This window comes from Calypte anna, chromosome 3, assembly GCF_003957555.1.
Source record: "Calypte anna isolate BGI_N300 chromosome 3, bCalAnn1_v1.p, whole genome shotgun sequence".
NCBI lineage: Eukaryota > Metazoa > Chordata > Aves > Apodiformes > Trochilidae > Calypte > Calypte anna.
In genome coordinates this window covers 34,574,118-34,588,860 of record NC_044246.1, presented here as the reverse complement: position 1 = coordinate 34,588,860, position 14,743 = coordinate 34,574,118, and the positions used below count along the sequence as shown (strand labels likewise).

The window sequence follows — 14,743 nt, the reverse complement described above, 5'->3', positions numbered from 1 at the left end:
TAAGAATCACCATCCTCACGTTCAGGTCCAGTCTTGGCCCTGCAGAAAAACTGTGTCAGCAAAGGGTTTTGCAGCTGTGGTTACTCACGCCAGCAGAATGACTCCGAGCACTCAGCGTGTATTTAGTGCAAGGATCACAAACTGTTGAAAACTGATAGAGTCCAGTACTAAATATTTATGGCATCACTCTAGGTTCAAGCATAATAACAACATAGAATAGCATAAATAAATAAATAAAATAGATTTGTTCACACACACAAACACAAACACATATTTAAGGAGATTTCGCAAACATGTCTTGTATGTTTCTAAAAATACTGGTTGGTATCTTTCAGATCCAAGATTTTTAATTCAGGATTTCTGGCTGCTGTTCACATGCAGAGTGATAATTTGAAGGCTTTATCTTCCTTTAGGTTTGGTGGTTTGTTGTTTTGTTTTGTTTGGGTTTTTTTTTGAGAGGACATTTGCTTGGATTTTTTGTTAACTGACAAAGGTGGATGCCTTCAGTTTGGTAATTTTTTTATTTGATTTTTTTCTGTGATGCAATACTTTATGTCTATATATTATAGCATGTTAAGAAGTCACATAGCACTTTTAAAAAAGCAAATATAACAAAGCAATTTATGGCAACATTGGCAGAAGCATCTTCTTAAATTTACCCACAAAAAAACCAACCTGTCTGTGTAATTCAAAATTACTCTTTGCATCCTTTGTTTATGAGGTGTTGGTCATATTGCTTTAGTTTTTGTTGACAAATTTCTTAGGGAAAAGATGTGGATTAGTAAAAGAATTATTTTTTTGTTTTCCCCAAAATAAAAGGGAACACAACTTTCATGTGCAAGTATGGGGTAAAATTTTACAAAGCACTAAATACTGTTGTGAGTGCTATAGCATAAAGCTCTGGGTTTTTTCCTTTAGCACACCATAAAGTCATGGAGAAAATTCCTAGTATTCCTAGTATTCCCTTCCCCTTTGGCCTTTTGCATTTTCCTATTTTCTTTGGGGCTATTAGGACCAAATGCTTTCACTTATTTCATTTTACACTGGACTAGATTTATAGGCTAATTTGAAGCCCAGTTTACAGTAGCTGTATAGCTGCTAGTGTGGAACTGCATCAACTCAGAACCGTAGAGTGGATGTGATGTACATGTCCACAGCATGATTTGTACTTGTTCAGTTTATCTCTACCTGAAAGCAGGGTAGGTTAGACCAGGGGAAGTTATGGCAATGTCATCAGTCATTTTAGAGTGGGCGTTTTTGTCAGTGAGGATACAGTGAGCATATTATTTGATATTCTGTCTGTCAGTGTCTCCATTGCTAACACGGGGGCATTTCCATAGCCCTGTAGGGTATAAGGGTGGAACTACATGAAAACTGCAAAACCTTAGAAAATTTCCTGGAAGATCCAGGGGAAAAAAATACACCTACAGTTTAAATAAAAATCATACAATTGTTTTTCCATCAGTTTAATTAAATATATTTAACCAAGGACCCAAGTGCCGGGTCCTCCACTTTGGCCACAACAACCCTATGCAGCGCTACAAGCTGGGGACAGAGTGGTTGGAGAGCAGCCAGGCAGAAAGGGACCTGGGAGTCTGGATTGACAGGAAGCTGAACATGAGCCAGCAGTGTGCCCAGGTGGCCAAGAAGGCCAATGGCATCCTGGCATGTATCAGAAACAGCGTCACCAGCAGGTCCAAGGAGGTGATTCTGCCCCTATACTCAGCCCTGGTAAGGCCACACCTTGAGTACTGTGTTCAGTTTTGGGCCCCTCAGTTCAAGAAGGATATTGAGGTCCTTGAACAGGTCCAAAGGAGGGCAACCAAGCTGGTGAAGGGACTCGAACACAGATCCTATGAGGAGAGGCTGAGGGAGCTGGGGCTGTTCAGCCTGAGGAAGAGGAGGCTCAGGGGAGACCTCATTGCTCTCTACAACTACCTGAAAGGAGGATGGAGCCAGGCAGGGGTTGGTCTCTTTTCCCAGGCAACTCTCAATAAGACAAGAGGGCATGGTCTTAAATTGTGCCGGGGGAAGTTCAGATTGGATATTAGAAAGAATTTTTTCACGGAAAGGGTGATCAGACATTGGAACGGACTGCCTGGGGAGGTGGTGGACTCTTCGTCCCTGGAGACATTTAAAAAGCGACTCGATATGGCACTCAGTGCCATGGTCTAGTGACTGTGGCGGTAGCTGATCAAGGGTTGGACTCGATGATCTCTGAGGTCCCTTCCAACCCAGCCTATTCTATGATTCTATGATTCTATGAAAATAAAGCTAGCTGGGCAATTTTTACAACAGCTCTATAGGATTATACTATACTTCTAGCTGTACATCTTTAGGGGGGTTTTGTAGCTCTCTTTTCAATCTCTGTATAGAATTTATCAGCATGTAGTTTTGGACTATATGTATGTGTTTACAATATTTTTTTATAGCAATATAGCAGTTCCTGTGGGTACTTCTAGGAACAGTCTGCTCTTTTCTTGAGTTTAATATCCCACACTATTTTCTGTTGGTAAAAAAAAAGATACCTATAAGTCAGAAAATCATGCATATGATGGGAGTTGGAGTGAAGTGGCACCCCATTTAGTGGCACTGCAAAGTGCTAGACAAATAATCTGGATTTAACATGCGAGACATTAGGGCAGTTGTCATATTGATTATGTAGGATAAATTATAGCTCCAAGTTTGCCGGGGGGGGGGGGGGGGGGGGTAGGGGTGTTGGTGTTTTATGGGGTCTTGCAAGTTTAACACCAGTCTGTTGCATCACAGTACAACCGCTACCAGCGCTATGGGGCCGAGGAGTGCGTGCTGCAGATGGGAGGAGTGCTGTGTCCAACTCCTGGATGTGGAGCAGGCCTGCTTCCTGAGCCAGGAATGAGGAGAATTGTATGTGAGCCAGGCAACGGAATGGGCTGTGGGGTAAGAACATGCATTTTCCTACGAGTGGTGTGGCACATGATTTGTATTGTATGATGTTAGAGTAAGAGGGGAACTGCTTTTTGTCCTTTTCCATCAGTGATTCTGAGTTGCCTCTCATAGCACAGTGGGATGCTGTAGCTCAACATACAATTTAAATATAGCACTGTGGCTTAGAGATGGTGATTTCATTGTGTAGGCTGTATCCACTTCAGAATTCTTTGCTTTATTTGGTTTAAGAAGTTGCTGAGTAGTTACAGTAAGAAACTGAAGTGTGCAAATGACAATCCAAATGCATTTTGTCTGTCTTCTCCTAACATTAAGCAGTAACAAACAGGATCTTGAGTAAATCGTTCCTTATTATATTAACACCAACTTTATAAGTCATAAGAAAAAGGAGAGAATAACCAGTCTGTGGTACAGCAGTGACATTGTTTATACATGTTAAGATACCTGCTGAAAATTATAGAAATATTTTTGTTTCCTTATGAAAATTGCTTTTAAGTAGAGGGAATGAACAATTACTATCGATTTCTGGGAAATAGATGACTCTTGAAAATGTTTGTGCTAAGAGGTGATAGCATGGGTAATAGAAAAAAACAGGTACTTTAAAAAAACCAAGCTTTAGGGAAAAAAAAGAAAAAAAAAAGAAATATTTAGAGAGAAATCTATATAAAAGCAACCTATTAAATATTAGGTGAGAGTGGCTAACTGATGTTTACACTAAGTGACTCTTTCCATGGTTGGTATTATTATTATATTCCATGCAGGCTATGAGAGAAAATACCTATATTTATAAAATATTACTATGTTCTTGCTGGTGGTGTTCTTGTGGAAAATACATTTTTTATTGCAGTTTTGATGTTGCCCAAACTGATACCATGGAAGAATAATAGTTTGCTGAACTAGGAAGTAGCAGTAACTTGTCTTCTATGAGCAGGTTAGCATCTGTCGACCTTGGTAAAACCCTATCTGTCCATGCAGTGGTGCGTGTAAAACAGAGCACTCCCCAGACTCACTGATCAGATATAGGGCTATAAAATAAAGCAGAAGGTGGGAAGTAATAAGAAGCAAGCCCAAGTATACAAAAGAAATGCCTCTGGGTTAACTATTAGGGGTTGGTTAAAAAAGATAAAATCACAAATAATTTTTACCCTGCGCTCTACCTTGAAATGATGAAAATCAAACTACAAAATGATTTTTTGTAGCTTCATTCATCACCGTTCTGAATCTGAAAATGCCCTGTAAATAAAATGTACATAGCACATAGAATTGATGTATTGCCTGGTTTAGCAAACTCCTCTCTTTCTTTTTATGGATACTGTGCGGCCTTGAGTTTAACCCCATTCTTTGTTTTGGTTTAAGTGGCATCTTGAACATTAGCTAGTACAATTCACTGAGGTTAAAATGAGAAGTAAGAGACTGGTCTATAAGGAAAATTTTGGTAACCTTAGGGCCTTTACTGAGAATCTGTAATGGAACAGAGTGAAAATACAGTTTTTTTAATTATTCTTTGCACCCTGGCAAATTATTTGGGCCTAAATTGAGGAAGATTTTTTGCAAAAGATTTCCTGTGGTGAAGGTCCTAGCATTGAAGTCAACTGTCAGTGAAAAAGCTGGCTCAGGGTAAGGAGCTGCCTGAGGGAACACCAGGACAGTTAGGAAAACTGTGTTCTCTATTTTTTGTAGTCATTCTGAGTGTTTTCTTTTCAGGAAATCGATCTACAATGGCTTTTTTTCCCAAATACTGCCCTTCTTTAGTGTGAAGGCTTTTCACTCTTTTTGCAATCCAGACACATGCACTTCAGAGCTCTGGGTTCCCTCACAAGTGTGAACAATGATTTACAAACTCAAAGAAACACCCTTGAAAAAGAAGGTCCCTTTTGTCCATCATTTGCAAATAAAAATTCCTTGAAATGCTTACCTATACAGCTTAGGTTAGAGGCACGTTCCTTATTAAAGTAAACAAGGAAATAAGGAAGGCATCACTGATCTAGAGATTCGCTATGAATATCTGTGTCATCCTTTAAGCTGTACTGTAGGTATGTAGTTTCTTTTGGGGTATTTGAATCTCTGTCTCTGGGTAAAGTTCAGAGTTGATATTATATTACTAGCATCAGAAGTTACATCTGCCATCAATAATCTGTTCATCACCCAAAAGCCCTTGTAGAGAGGTGGTTGTCCATTGCACAGAACAAACTGATTTTTCAGGCTGGAATTTCAGTATAAGGGTAGCTAACAACTATCAAGTAGTTGAGGATTTTGATGAACTGATGAGATGGACTGAGGGAGGGAGGAGGGCTAGCTTTCCAAGAGAAAGTGGAACAGTAAATGAAAAGAGTTTTCAGAAGCCTTTCCAAAAGGAGAGGCAGAAGAAATAGAAAATAAGCTGGTTCAGGGACTGAGGTGATATTAATATCCCATTATTCAGAGACAAAACTCTGTGAGGCAGCCCCAAACATGTAAGGACTCCAACCAAATCTGAAAAAGCATTGAAAAATGAACAGGTAATTGGTGCAGGCTTAGGATACAGACATTTACATTCCTCAGTTTCTTTCTCTGTTGTGGGAAATGAGGAACTAGAATCTCTTTTGGCAAAGTCTTTGCTGTTGGCGTCAGAGCTAAAAGTTGCCAACTGAGTCACAAAGAGCATGCACTTAGTTTGCTACAAGGGACTTCAGGAAAGTTAAAGATAGTGGATTTTTCTTCTTTTCAGGGAATTTTGGAAACAGGCATACATGAGGCCTCAAAACAGACTAGTAAATACTAGTAAATACCTAGACAGAACTGTACCAAAAAGTGGAGAAGAGGTTTCTAAATTTAAGCATCCCCATATGTAGCCTCTGCAGTCAGGTGCTGCTATCTATCTATTCAGGCTTTCAGGAAAATAAAGAGTACAAGAAGAGATTTATTTTTGCTTGAAAAGTAGCATGCAGATATTTTCTAATGCTTATGAGCAGTCCTCACCAAAGGCAGATTGTGGTACCACTGACTGACCTCACTCTCACCTGTCTTTCATACTTTTTCTCATTAGCCATGTGCATATTAATTGATTCACCATTATATACTATTTTTCTACCTTCATTACTATGCATCAGACCTCTGTTACTAACTTTTATTGCTCAGGTTTAAAATTCTGACATATTTAATACAAGAAAATATCAATAAAATGCAGAAGACATTACATGTTGTACCAGCTGTCCTGCGCACAAGAAAAGCTGTTGTAATCCAGGCATACAAAAGTTCTATGAATAAAACATTTTTGCTTGGTTTATATTATAGTGACATAGTATTGGCTATAGATTAAAGAAAAGTTTAGAGTTAAAAACAGCTTAGAATGGAGCTTCAAAAGGTACTATGTTACTTGTCTATTGAAAAGTATGCCTTGGTTTCTATGCTTACAGCTCATCTGTCTTACAAAATATCCACTGTCAGTATCTTTCAGTAGGATGATAACTGTGTGACTGCATCCCAGTCCTTGCTGGGGATCATGAGTAGAGGAGACTGAGCCTCTATCAGTCTTTTCCCCTTGATTTTACAAACTCCTAGCATAGTCTATATGATAAAGAGGAATCTATCTCCAGAGATCCTCTGTGCTTGAGGTCTCTTGCTAGGAGGCCTCAGTCTTCAAGCTATAACCAGGGTCAGGAATATCTTGAGCCCACTCCAAACCATCCTAAGGTCCAGACAAAAATTTCCATGGTCTTAGGAAAAAGCTGTTATAACTGATGTTTTTGTGGCATTTCATTCACATCCCTTAATGGGAAACTCCAGTCCACAAGTGAGAACACAACCCTACTGTCTAAAACGTTTAATGATAAAGAACATTTTGCAAACCTTGCAAAGGGATCACAAAATTTTAACCTCTTTTACACCACATTTACTGTTCTGTAAACAAAATGCTATTGTGGAACATCAGGGTTTCACAAAAGATGTGTTCGCTTTTAGAAGAGGTAAAATTTTAAGACTGCAGACTGCAAGAAGTCCCTGAAAAATCAATAGATCTAAATACCGTGTCTTTCTTATAAATAGAATTCCTAGGCCATTGTATTACGTAGAACAAAATCCCTAAGGCAATTTCACTCTTCCCAGCAATTTTTTCCCATTGATTTCTTCTAACATTCTTCTTCCATGGCAAAGGAGGCACATGTCAAAAGCAATTGCAGCATATTTGTAGAACTGATAATTGTCTGCCTTTTCAGAAAGCTTAATAGAATAGAGAACACTCAAGTAGTTACTTGAGTAGCGCAATACACATTCCTGTTGTTTGCACAGCTCTTTTTTGTAAGTTAGTTTTCTCCTGTTCTCCTAGCATGCATGTTTCATCTTCAGTAAAGTCTTTGTTAAGCACATTAATATTTATATAAGCTAACCCTGAATAATTTGGCCAGTTCTTTTGTTCTGAAGAGACAAATCCAAGTTACAAAAATCCCAAGCCACAAGTTCATATTGTCTTAATTTTGGTGAGTCAGTGATTATGCTAGCGAGGGTGTCCTTCTAAAATTCTGGCATGGGTTTGTTTATTTGTGGGGGTTATATCTCAGTTGGAGTGCTGTGTGAGTGCACTCACACTCCCTCTCGGACCTGAATTAGCTTGAAAATACTGGTTCAGAACTATGAATGAAACGTCCATATGAAAGTGCACAATAGTTTGCAAGCATACCCCAGTTTAGAAGTGAAAAACTGTTTCCACATTCTGGCAGTTTCAAAACTTCTGTTGTAAAGTTCAGCTCTAATGCAATGTATCGTCATGATCAGCATGTACTTTTTGCACAAATTTGTGCAATTTCTCTGCCACTTGTGTCTAGTTTTGGCACATTATTCCATATATATGGCCTGATCAAAATGTTTGGAAGTCTGACTAAGCTAAAAGACTTTCTTTTCAGAGTTGGAGTTATATATGTTTGGTTGAACAACTGCTTTGCTTCTTCATTAGCAGTACAAGGAAAATCTTGCATGTATGTAAAGAGAAGATAGGCATCTTTTAAAATGCTGCAAAATATGCAGGTAGTCAAGAGGAGTAATGGTAATTCAAGACAATCTTTAGTGATAGCTTCACTGGAAAAAATCTTTAAATTTTGTAATGAGGTGAATAAAAGTTCATGGGTGAAGAAGGTCTATGCACACAATGATCAGAATTTTTGTCTTAGTTGTAAGATGGGAATGAAAATTGAAGCAGGAGCACAAATAAGTGGCTTTAAGGTTTTCAAAAACAGATAAATGATTCAGCAAAAAAAGACCTTAAGACCTTACTGTCATTTGTGAAACACTGAAATGGAAATAGGAGATAGCTACTCTCTGATATCCATAGTAAAATTGAAGGGTTACTCTTTGTTATTACATTTTAAGTATCTGTCCTTGTTCCATATGTCATTAAATTTTCACTTTTGAGAAAATTCACCAGAAAGGTATTACCATGGATAAGGTAATAGCTGTAGATACCGCTGAGATTAAGAAACCAACTCACAGCAGGAGTGTTTCATAATATTGCATAGGGGGTTTTTTCAAGGAGAATGAAAATGAGACCGACATTTTCTATTATTGCTAAATGCTAAGTTTCTAGCCTTGCACCACAAGCTCTAAGCAGTAATCATGTATTGCTTTCTTCTATTGAGTGGGCACTCCAGACTTTAGGAAGAGGAATTCCATCTTGTTGACACATCAAGCTTCAGCAGCTAAGCAAGTTGTTTCATTGCTAAAATATGACAGGCTTTCTCAGACTGACCAAAATTCTTTCTGGATTTGTTGTGTGGGGATTTTTCTGGTAATGCATTACTTGCCTTAAACTGAACTGGAAAAACATGGGGCTTTTTAAGATATAGAATGTTACTGTTTTAATGCTTGCCTCAGAATAGCTCTGTACAATTAACAAGCTGTATGTTGCTGTCGAAGTGCATTATTTCCATTGCAGTGCTAAAAATTAATTCTCTGATCTGATGACTGAAACGAAGCACAACTGTCAGCAGCGAGTGGATAAAGCAATCTAGAGAATGTCTCTGTAATTAATAACATGGAACACATTAGTTCATAGGACTAGCAAAAGCAAAACAAATGCTTTTTTGTAGGAGAACAAATCAATTACTTGTTCTTGGTTCAATAGGTAGAAGAATAACTGCTTTTTCCTTTACCTCCCAACTCACAGAGAACTAGCTGCTCAAATGTTAGCAAACAGCACAAAACTTCATTTTCTCTGCTAGGTGGCCAGAATATGATGGATGTCCCTGTACCCCTCTAATTTATGTAGGATATAGCTTTTCTCTGATTTTTGCATCATGAGGTATCTGAGAAATGGCTGTTGAACATTTACCTTGCATATTTTGTATTGAATGTGCATTGTGTTCAGTGTTTTGCCTTGATTTAGTATTCTTGTGGCTTATTAGTAGTTCACTTTTTTAAGACTGTCATATGTGGTCTGACAAAGAAGGAGCAAGGAGGTAGAGAAAGGAGGTAGTTACCTGAGGCTGCTGATCTCTGCTTAGCATGAGAACAGATGGCAGAAAAATGCTGCATTTGAGTCAGGAAAATTGTATTAGAGAAAACTAGGACAAAATTAAGTTCTTGTTTGTAAAAATTAGTCAAAACTGGACATATGGACCTAGGAACCAGAGAGGACAAAACTAGTCTCTATGGATTGTAATCTTTTCAGACTGGTATTTGCAAACAAGTGTTTCCAGAAGATAAATGGTCCCAGTTTTACCAGTTTGTCTTGAATGAGAAAGAGCTAAAAATGGAAGCATGGGAAATCCATTTTATAATGAGGGCAGATAAAATAAGAATTGGTTTTAAAATTACATGGGTTGATTTTAGTAATTAACTAAATGTTAGTCCTTGTAAACTGATAGATCAAACGGTCCCCTGGAAGGATGCTAGGGATTTTCATTGTAGAGATACCAAATACTCAGCTTTGTCACTTGTTCAATATGCAGACTCCAGAACCTAGCCTTAAAATTTCTTGTCCTGAGAAAGAAGAGCATTTTACAGCAGATGAAATGCAAAAATGTGCATAATTTAAAACATCCACAGCTTACTGTAAATAGTTTTTAGGACACAGGCTTTGAAAAGTACCTCAAAAAATGTACCTTCTCTGCTTGACTGACTCCTTTTCTTAGGCACCCATTGAGTATATTATACTGTGATTCTCATCACAAGATTAAAATTATCATCAAATCTGAAGAAGTCAAAATTTTCTCAGTTATCATTGACAAGGATTTTGGCATTCTGTGCCAGACTTGGTGGATGAGCTACACACCATCTCCAGAAATTTGGGGGGCATTTCTCACCTAGAAATTCTTTGTTATTGCAAAAGCCTCAGGCTTTGAGAATCTTTGTCTGTTTTTTTCTATGCCTGTGGCACACTGCAGCTGAGTCTCTTGATGATAGAAATATTCTTGCCTAATTAAAATAATTGGGCCCTATGTGGAAGTATCTGAGTGATATCTGACTCATTCTATCAAGCCCTAAATATAATGGAAATTTATGATAAGAGAATACTTAGAATTACTTTTTTTCTTACTACACCTTTCCCTTTCAAAAAGCATCTAGGAATATGTCTGACAGGGTGACAATTGTTTTTTTATGTGGCCCATCAGGAAAGACATGGAGTATAACAATAGGAGAGGAGAAATAAAGTCTTTGTAGGGATCTCCAGTTAATTTTGCATGTATGGAAAACTGGGCTCTGTCTTCCGACTTCATATTCACTTACATACAGGGTTTGCACATGATGGAAAAGTGTTGCCATTTTGAACCAACCCGTGTTTCCTTCAGATAATGGACTGAAAATTCCTGGTTCTAACAGCCTGTCCCTGAACACAAGAGGTGCCTGAGCTTTCCTCTTTGTACAGTTTAGATACTGACTGCATTTTTATAATTGATAAGACAAATACAAATAAATTTGTAAATTAACAGAACTAGGGGTTAATGGAAGATTTGGCATGAATAAACAGATCACTGAGTCACTGGAGAGGGAACAATAATGCAATCAGCAGAGGATGTGTCACTTGAGAATGGCAGCCACTGAGGGCAGGATTCTAATTCCGTAAGAAGCTTATTCAAGCAATCTTCTAAAAATTTCTGTATGTGAACAGGAAAGAGAAACATGGGCTGAATGCATAAATTCACTTATAAATGAAAAGGAAAATAAATATGAATCAAAGCAAGCTTTTTTATTGCCTTTCATTTGAAGACCTCCTGAGGCACTTTGTATTGTATTATTACATTATTGTAAAATGCAAGAGCTGCTTAATCAATGAAAAATGATGGAGTAAAAAGATAGGGCCAGAACAATAAGATCTTAGATTAAAATGAATCTATTGACTGGCATTTGTAGCTTAACCAGGGAAAAAATTCAAAGTTCTGAATGCTAAAGAAAAAATGTCCTCATTATGTGTCTGGTATAATTCTGGCCCATAGCCCAACCCAAAAGTAAATCTCAAGGCTCATAAAGTGAGCAGCTCACATAGATCCAAAAAAAATTATTGCTTTCTACAGCTTTTATGGCATTTGTAGTCTTCATTGGATGTCAGAGTTAAATGGAGATTTGGGATCTAAATCTATTTTGATTAAGTACAACTGTGGAAAGTAGCACTTTATGTCAGCTTCGATCCCATGAGTAATTGCACTTTTTTTTAATGAACAGCTACTAGAAGGAGTATCCCAATTTAAAATGGTTCTGTATTTCTCTGAGTTTCTTTTTTAGCTTTACTTTGACTCTGAAATACATACATTTTCTGTTGGTCAGCCAGGCTTTTGTTTCATTCTTTCAAGTGTACAACAACATTTTCCCGGTGGAGGACATAAAATGATTACGTAGTGAGATTACTTACTGTGAAACTGATGGGTAAAGGAATGGCATGAAATGCAGAGTGAAAGAGTCCATACGGAGGGACCACAGAAAAGCTGGGAGTAGTGTGCATTAATACTTCCCCAAACAAAACCTTTTCTGTGAAGATAAGTTGTCTACAGCTTGCTAGTGCTTCTCTTGGGCTTATAGCTATGTAGGATTTTCTAGTGGATCATTCAGCAAAAGCTCTTTCAGACACCTTTTTTGTAATTCCAACACTATGCCTGTGAAATAATCAAGTGATTAACTTGTCTTTTCACCAGTATGAGAGAAAATTTTGGTTTTCAGTGCACATATTGCATTATTTCCATATACTATATATAGAACCTAGATTGACCTAGCACACTGTAATGTATTTGGTTGAGCAAAGCTCTAAACTCCTGAAGAGTAAGGAGCAAATGGCATTAGTGACATTTTAAAATAGAACAAAGCGTAATACAGAAAATAAATAGCTTTTTTAAAACATTTTTAAAGTAGAGCAGAGTTATTCCATGGTCAACTTTTCGCATCACTACTACTTCAGGAAATTATTTAGTAATAATTTCACATGCAGAACTTTATTATTTCAAAACCATTTCAAAGAGGCAGCAAAGCCACCATTCCATAATCAAAGCTGATTTTGAAGTGCTGAAACAAAGCTGATTTTCAATTATCAGAGTCCAAAAAAAGCATCTGAAAACTGTCCTGATTGCTGCAAAATTGCTATCTTTTTATGTTGGATAATTCAAAACAAATAGATGCTTATGAAACTTCAAAAAAAAAATCCACTTCTAACAAAACATAAGAATAAAAATCCCTCAGCCTGAAAGAGAGTATGTGGGAAAAGTTATAAGCTTGCAAAAGTGAATTTAGAATAGAAGTTGCATCTCAACCTTCAAAATGGTATTAAGGTCACTAAGCTGTAGCAGACAGAGTGAAGAAAATGTTGCAAAGTCAAAGGCGAAGTATGAAAATAAAATATAATGACCAAGTTGAATAAGACATCCCTTATATACAGTAAGCTAAAAATTTTCTTAATTAAAAGCAAGAATGTAGATTTGGAGAGCAATGGCCAACTGTAATTCAGTGGGAAATAACAGAAAACCAGAATGCAGTATGTGCTTAGAACCCCTCATAAGAGACTAGAGAAAGGAAAGTTCTGGTATGGATAATATAATCTATCTATGAATCGAGGCCTTGACTAAGGGCAGAAAATCATAGGTGGATAACTGATTCTCAGTCGACTCCATTTTATCCCTATATTTCTCAAAAATTAAATAATTCATACCACTTAACCCCGGCCTCTCAAAGAGGCACCCATATCTTCACTCCTCCTCTTGACTTGGAGAATGAGAAACTCTTCCTGCACTTTCTGGGAACAGCCTAGAAGGAGATGACAGGAGCTTTATCTTGTTTCTTCTGCTGAGGAAGCCACCCAGGAGGGTGGGTGAGGCAGTGATGCACCTCTGGTTGCTTGCTTGGTCCCTATTGAGCAGGTGGAGGTAAAGAGTAACAGCTAGTAAAATGGGGGCTTCTCCAAAGAGATCCCTAGTGGAGTCTGAAAACCCATATTCTATAGGTAAACCTATAATATTATATATTTTGATGTGTGGGCCTGGTAGAAAAGAGTAAAAGTGTAGATTAGAGTATATGTGTCTTGGCTATGTGTAATCAGAATCACAGGAAACTGCCTGCCTAGTCTGTGTAGAAATGAAGATGAAATTAGGATGCTGATATCATGACCTGCAGCTGGAAACTGTGGTGTGTGAGTGTGAAAGGAGCAGTGGGGAACCACAAGTGTTTGCAGAGTGAGTGGGCTGTCAAGTGGACAAAAGCTTTAACTGTACAAGCATTGGATGGACAAAGAGCAGCCTTGCCAGATGACCATAATATTTTGCATGACTTCCTGGTCATTGCAGAATTTTTATGCAAATGTATCTTGATTAGAGCCTACTGAATTTTGTGTTTTCAAGTATGTACAGCTATATTTTGAAGTTCCATAACATCATCAGGAAGCTTTTTCTGGGCATGAGGTCATTCCCTGATGTTATTCAGAAAACATTTCAGATTTAGAGATGGAAAAAAGTGTGGCTGACAAACGGCATCATTCCTCTGAGCTAGTAACTCATCATATCCTCCTATCAGAGGAATAAAAACAACTGGTAATTGGTGAGTTAAATGAATCAAAGCAGAAATAAACTTAGCAATAAATGTACAATACAATAATAGCTTTTATATGCTGCTGTGGTTGTCACCAGTGGTGTTTTCATAATATGCATCACAAACTTTCACTGTTCAGGGAAACCCATTAGTGGGTTTGAATTGTTTTTGTTATAAGCCATGCAAATAGTGTTTGTCCCAGTGGGAAGTGACATTAATTATTAGCAAAAGATCTCTTACATTATTTCAGTCAACAGAGAATGAACAGTTCAATCTTTATTTTCAGAGTGTGACATATAACTATTCAAAACTCCATTAAAAAGCATTTAACCCATGCAGAGTATTCCTGCTGAAGAGATGACACATGGCAGAAATAAATTGCCCTAATAACGTTCTCAAGTGTTTAGTGATCACAAAAAGTGTTATCTGTATAATTCAAACATGTTCTCCTTCATTATGTTTTGTATGGATGGTCAGTGGTCAACTCCTGGAATAAAAAGGTTTGGTTATTTTAGAGATGAATTTCTTTAGAATAGGTCCCCTACACAAAAGCAAAAAGAAATCAATCAAACAGAACATAACTTCTGCAAGTGAAGCAAGGTGAAAACAAGGACTTCTGGAAAGCAGCAATAAGGAAACTTGGGTAAATTATAAGAAGTCAGTTTTAACCAGGAAAAGGGAGCTGTTAGTTTAGTAAACAAATCATATTAATGGCACAATGGTTAATTATTTCCATGTAAGGGAGAATTACAACAGGTAAAGAAAAAACAACTTGCCTGAACAATGACTATTTTTATGACTTGAAAAATTTATGTAGATTGTATCACTAGGAACAGAAACAAAAGCA

The 14,743-nt window shown here is 37.5% G+C and overlaps 1 protein-coding gene across 2 annotated transcripts in view; it reads left to right on the top strand.

Annotated features, from left to right (window-relative positions):
• The window catches only part of PRKN (parkin RBR E3 ubiquitin protein ligase), a 710,558-nt gene that overhangs the window by 604,792 nt on the left and 91,023 nt on the right, over positions 1–14,743 (top strand). For both annotated transcript variants that reach the window (XM_030448441.1, XM_030448442.1), the window contains exon 9: positions 2,770–2,919. In XM_030448441.1, coding sequence (XP_030304301.1) covers positions 2,770–2,919 — 150 coding nt within the window. The remainder of the gene's footprint in view (positions 1–2,769; positions 2,920–14,743) is intronic.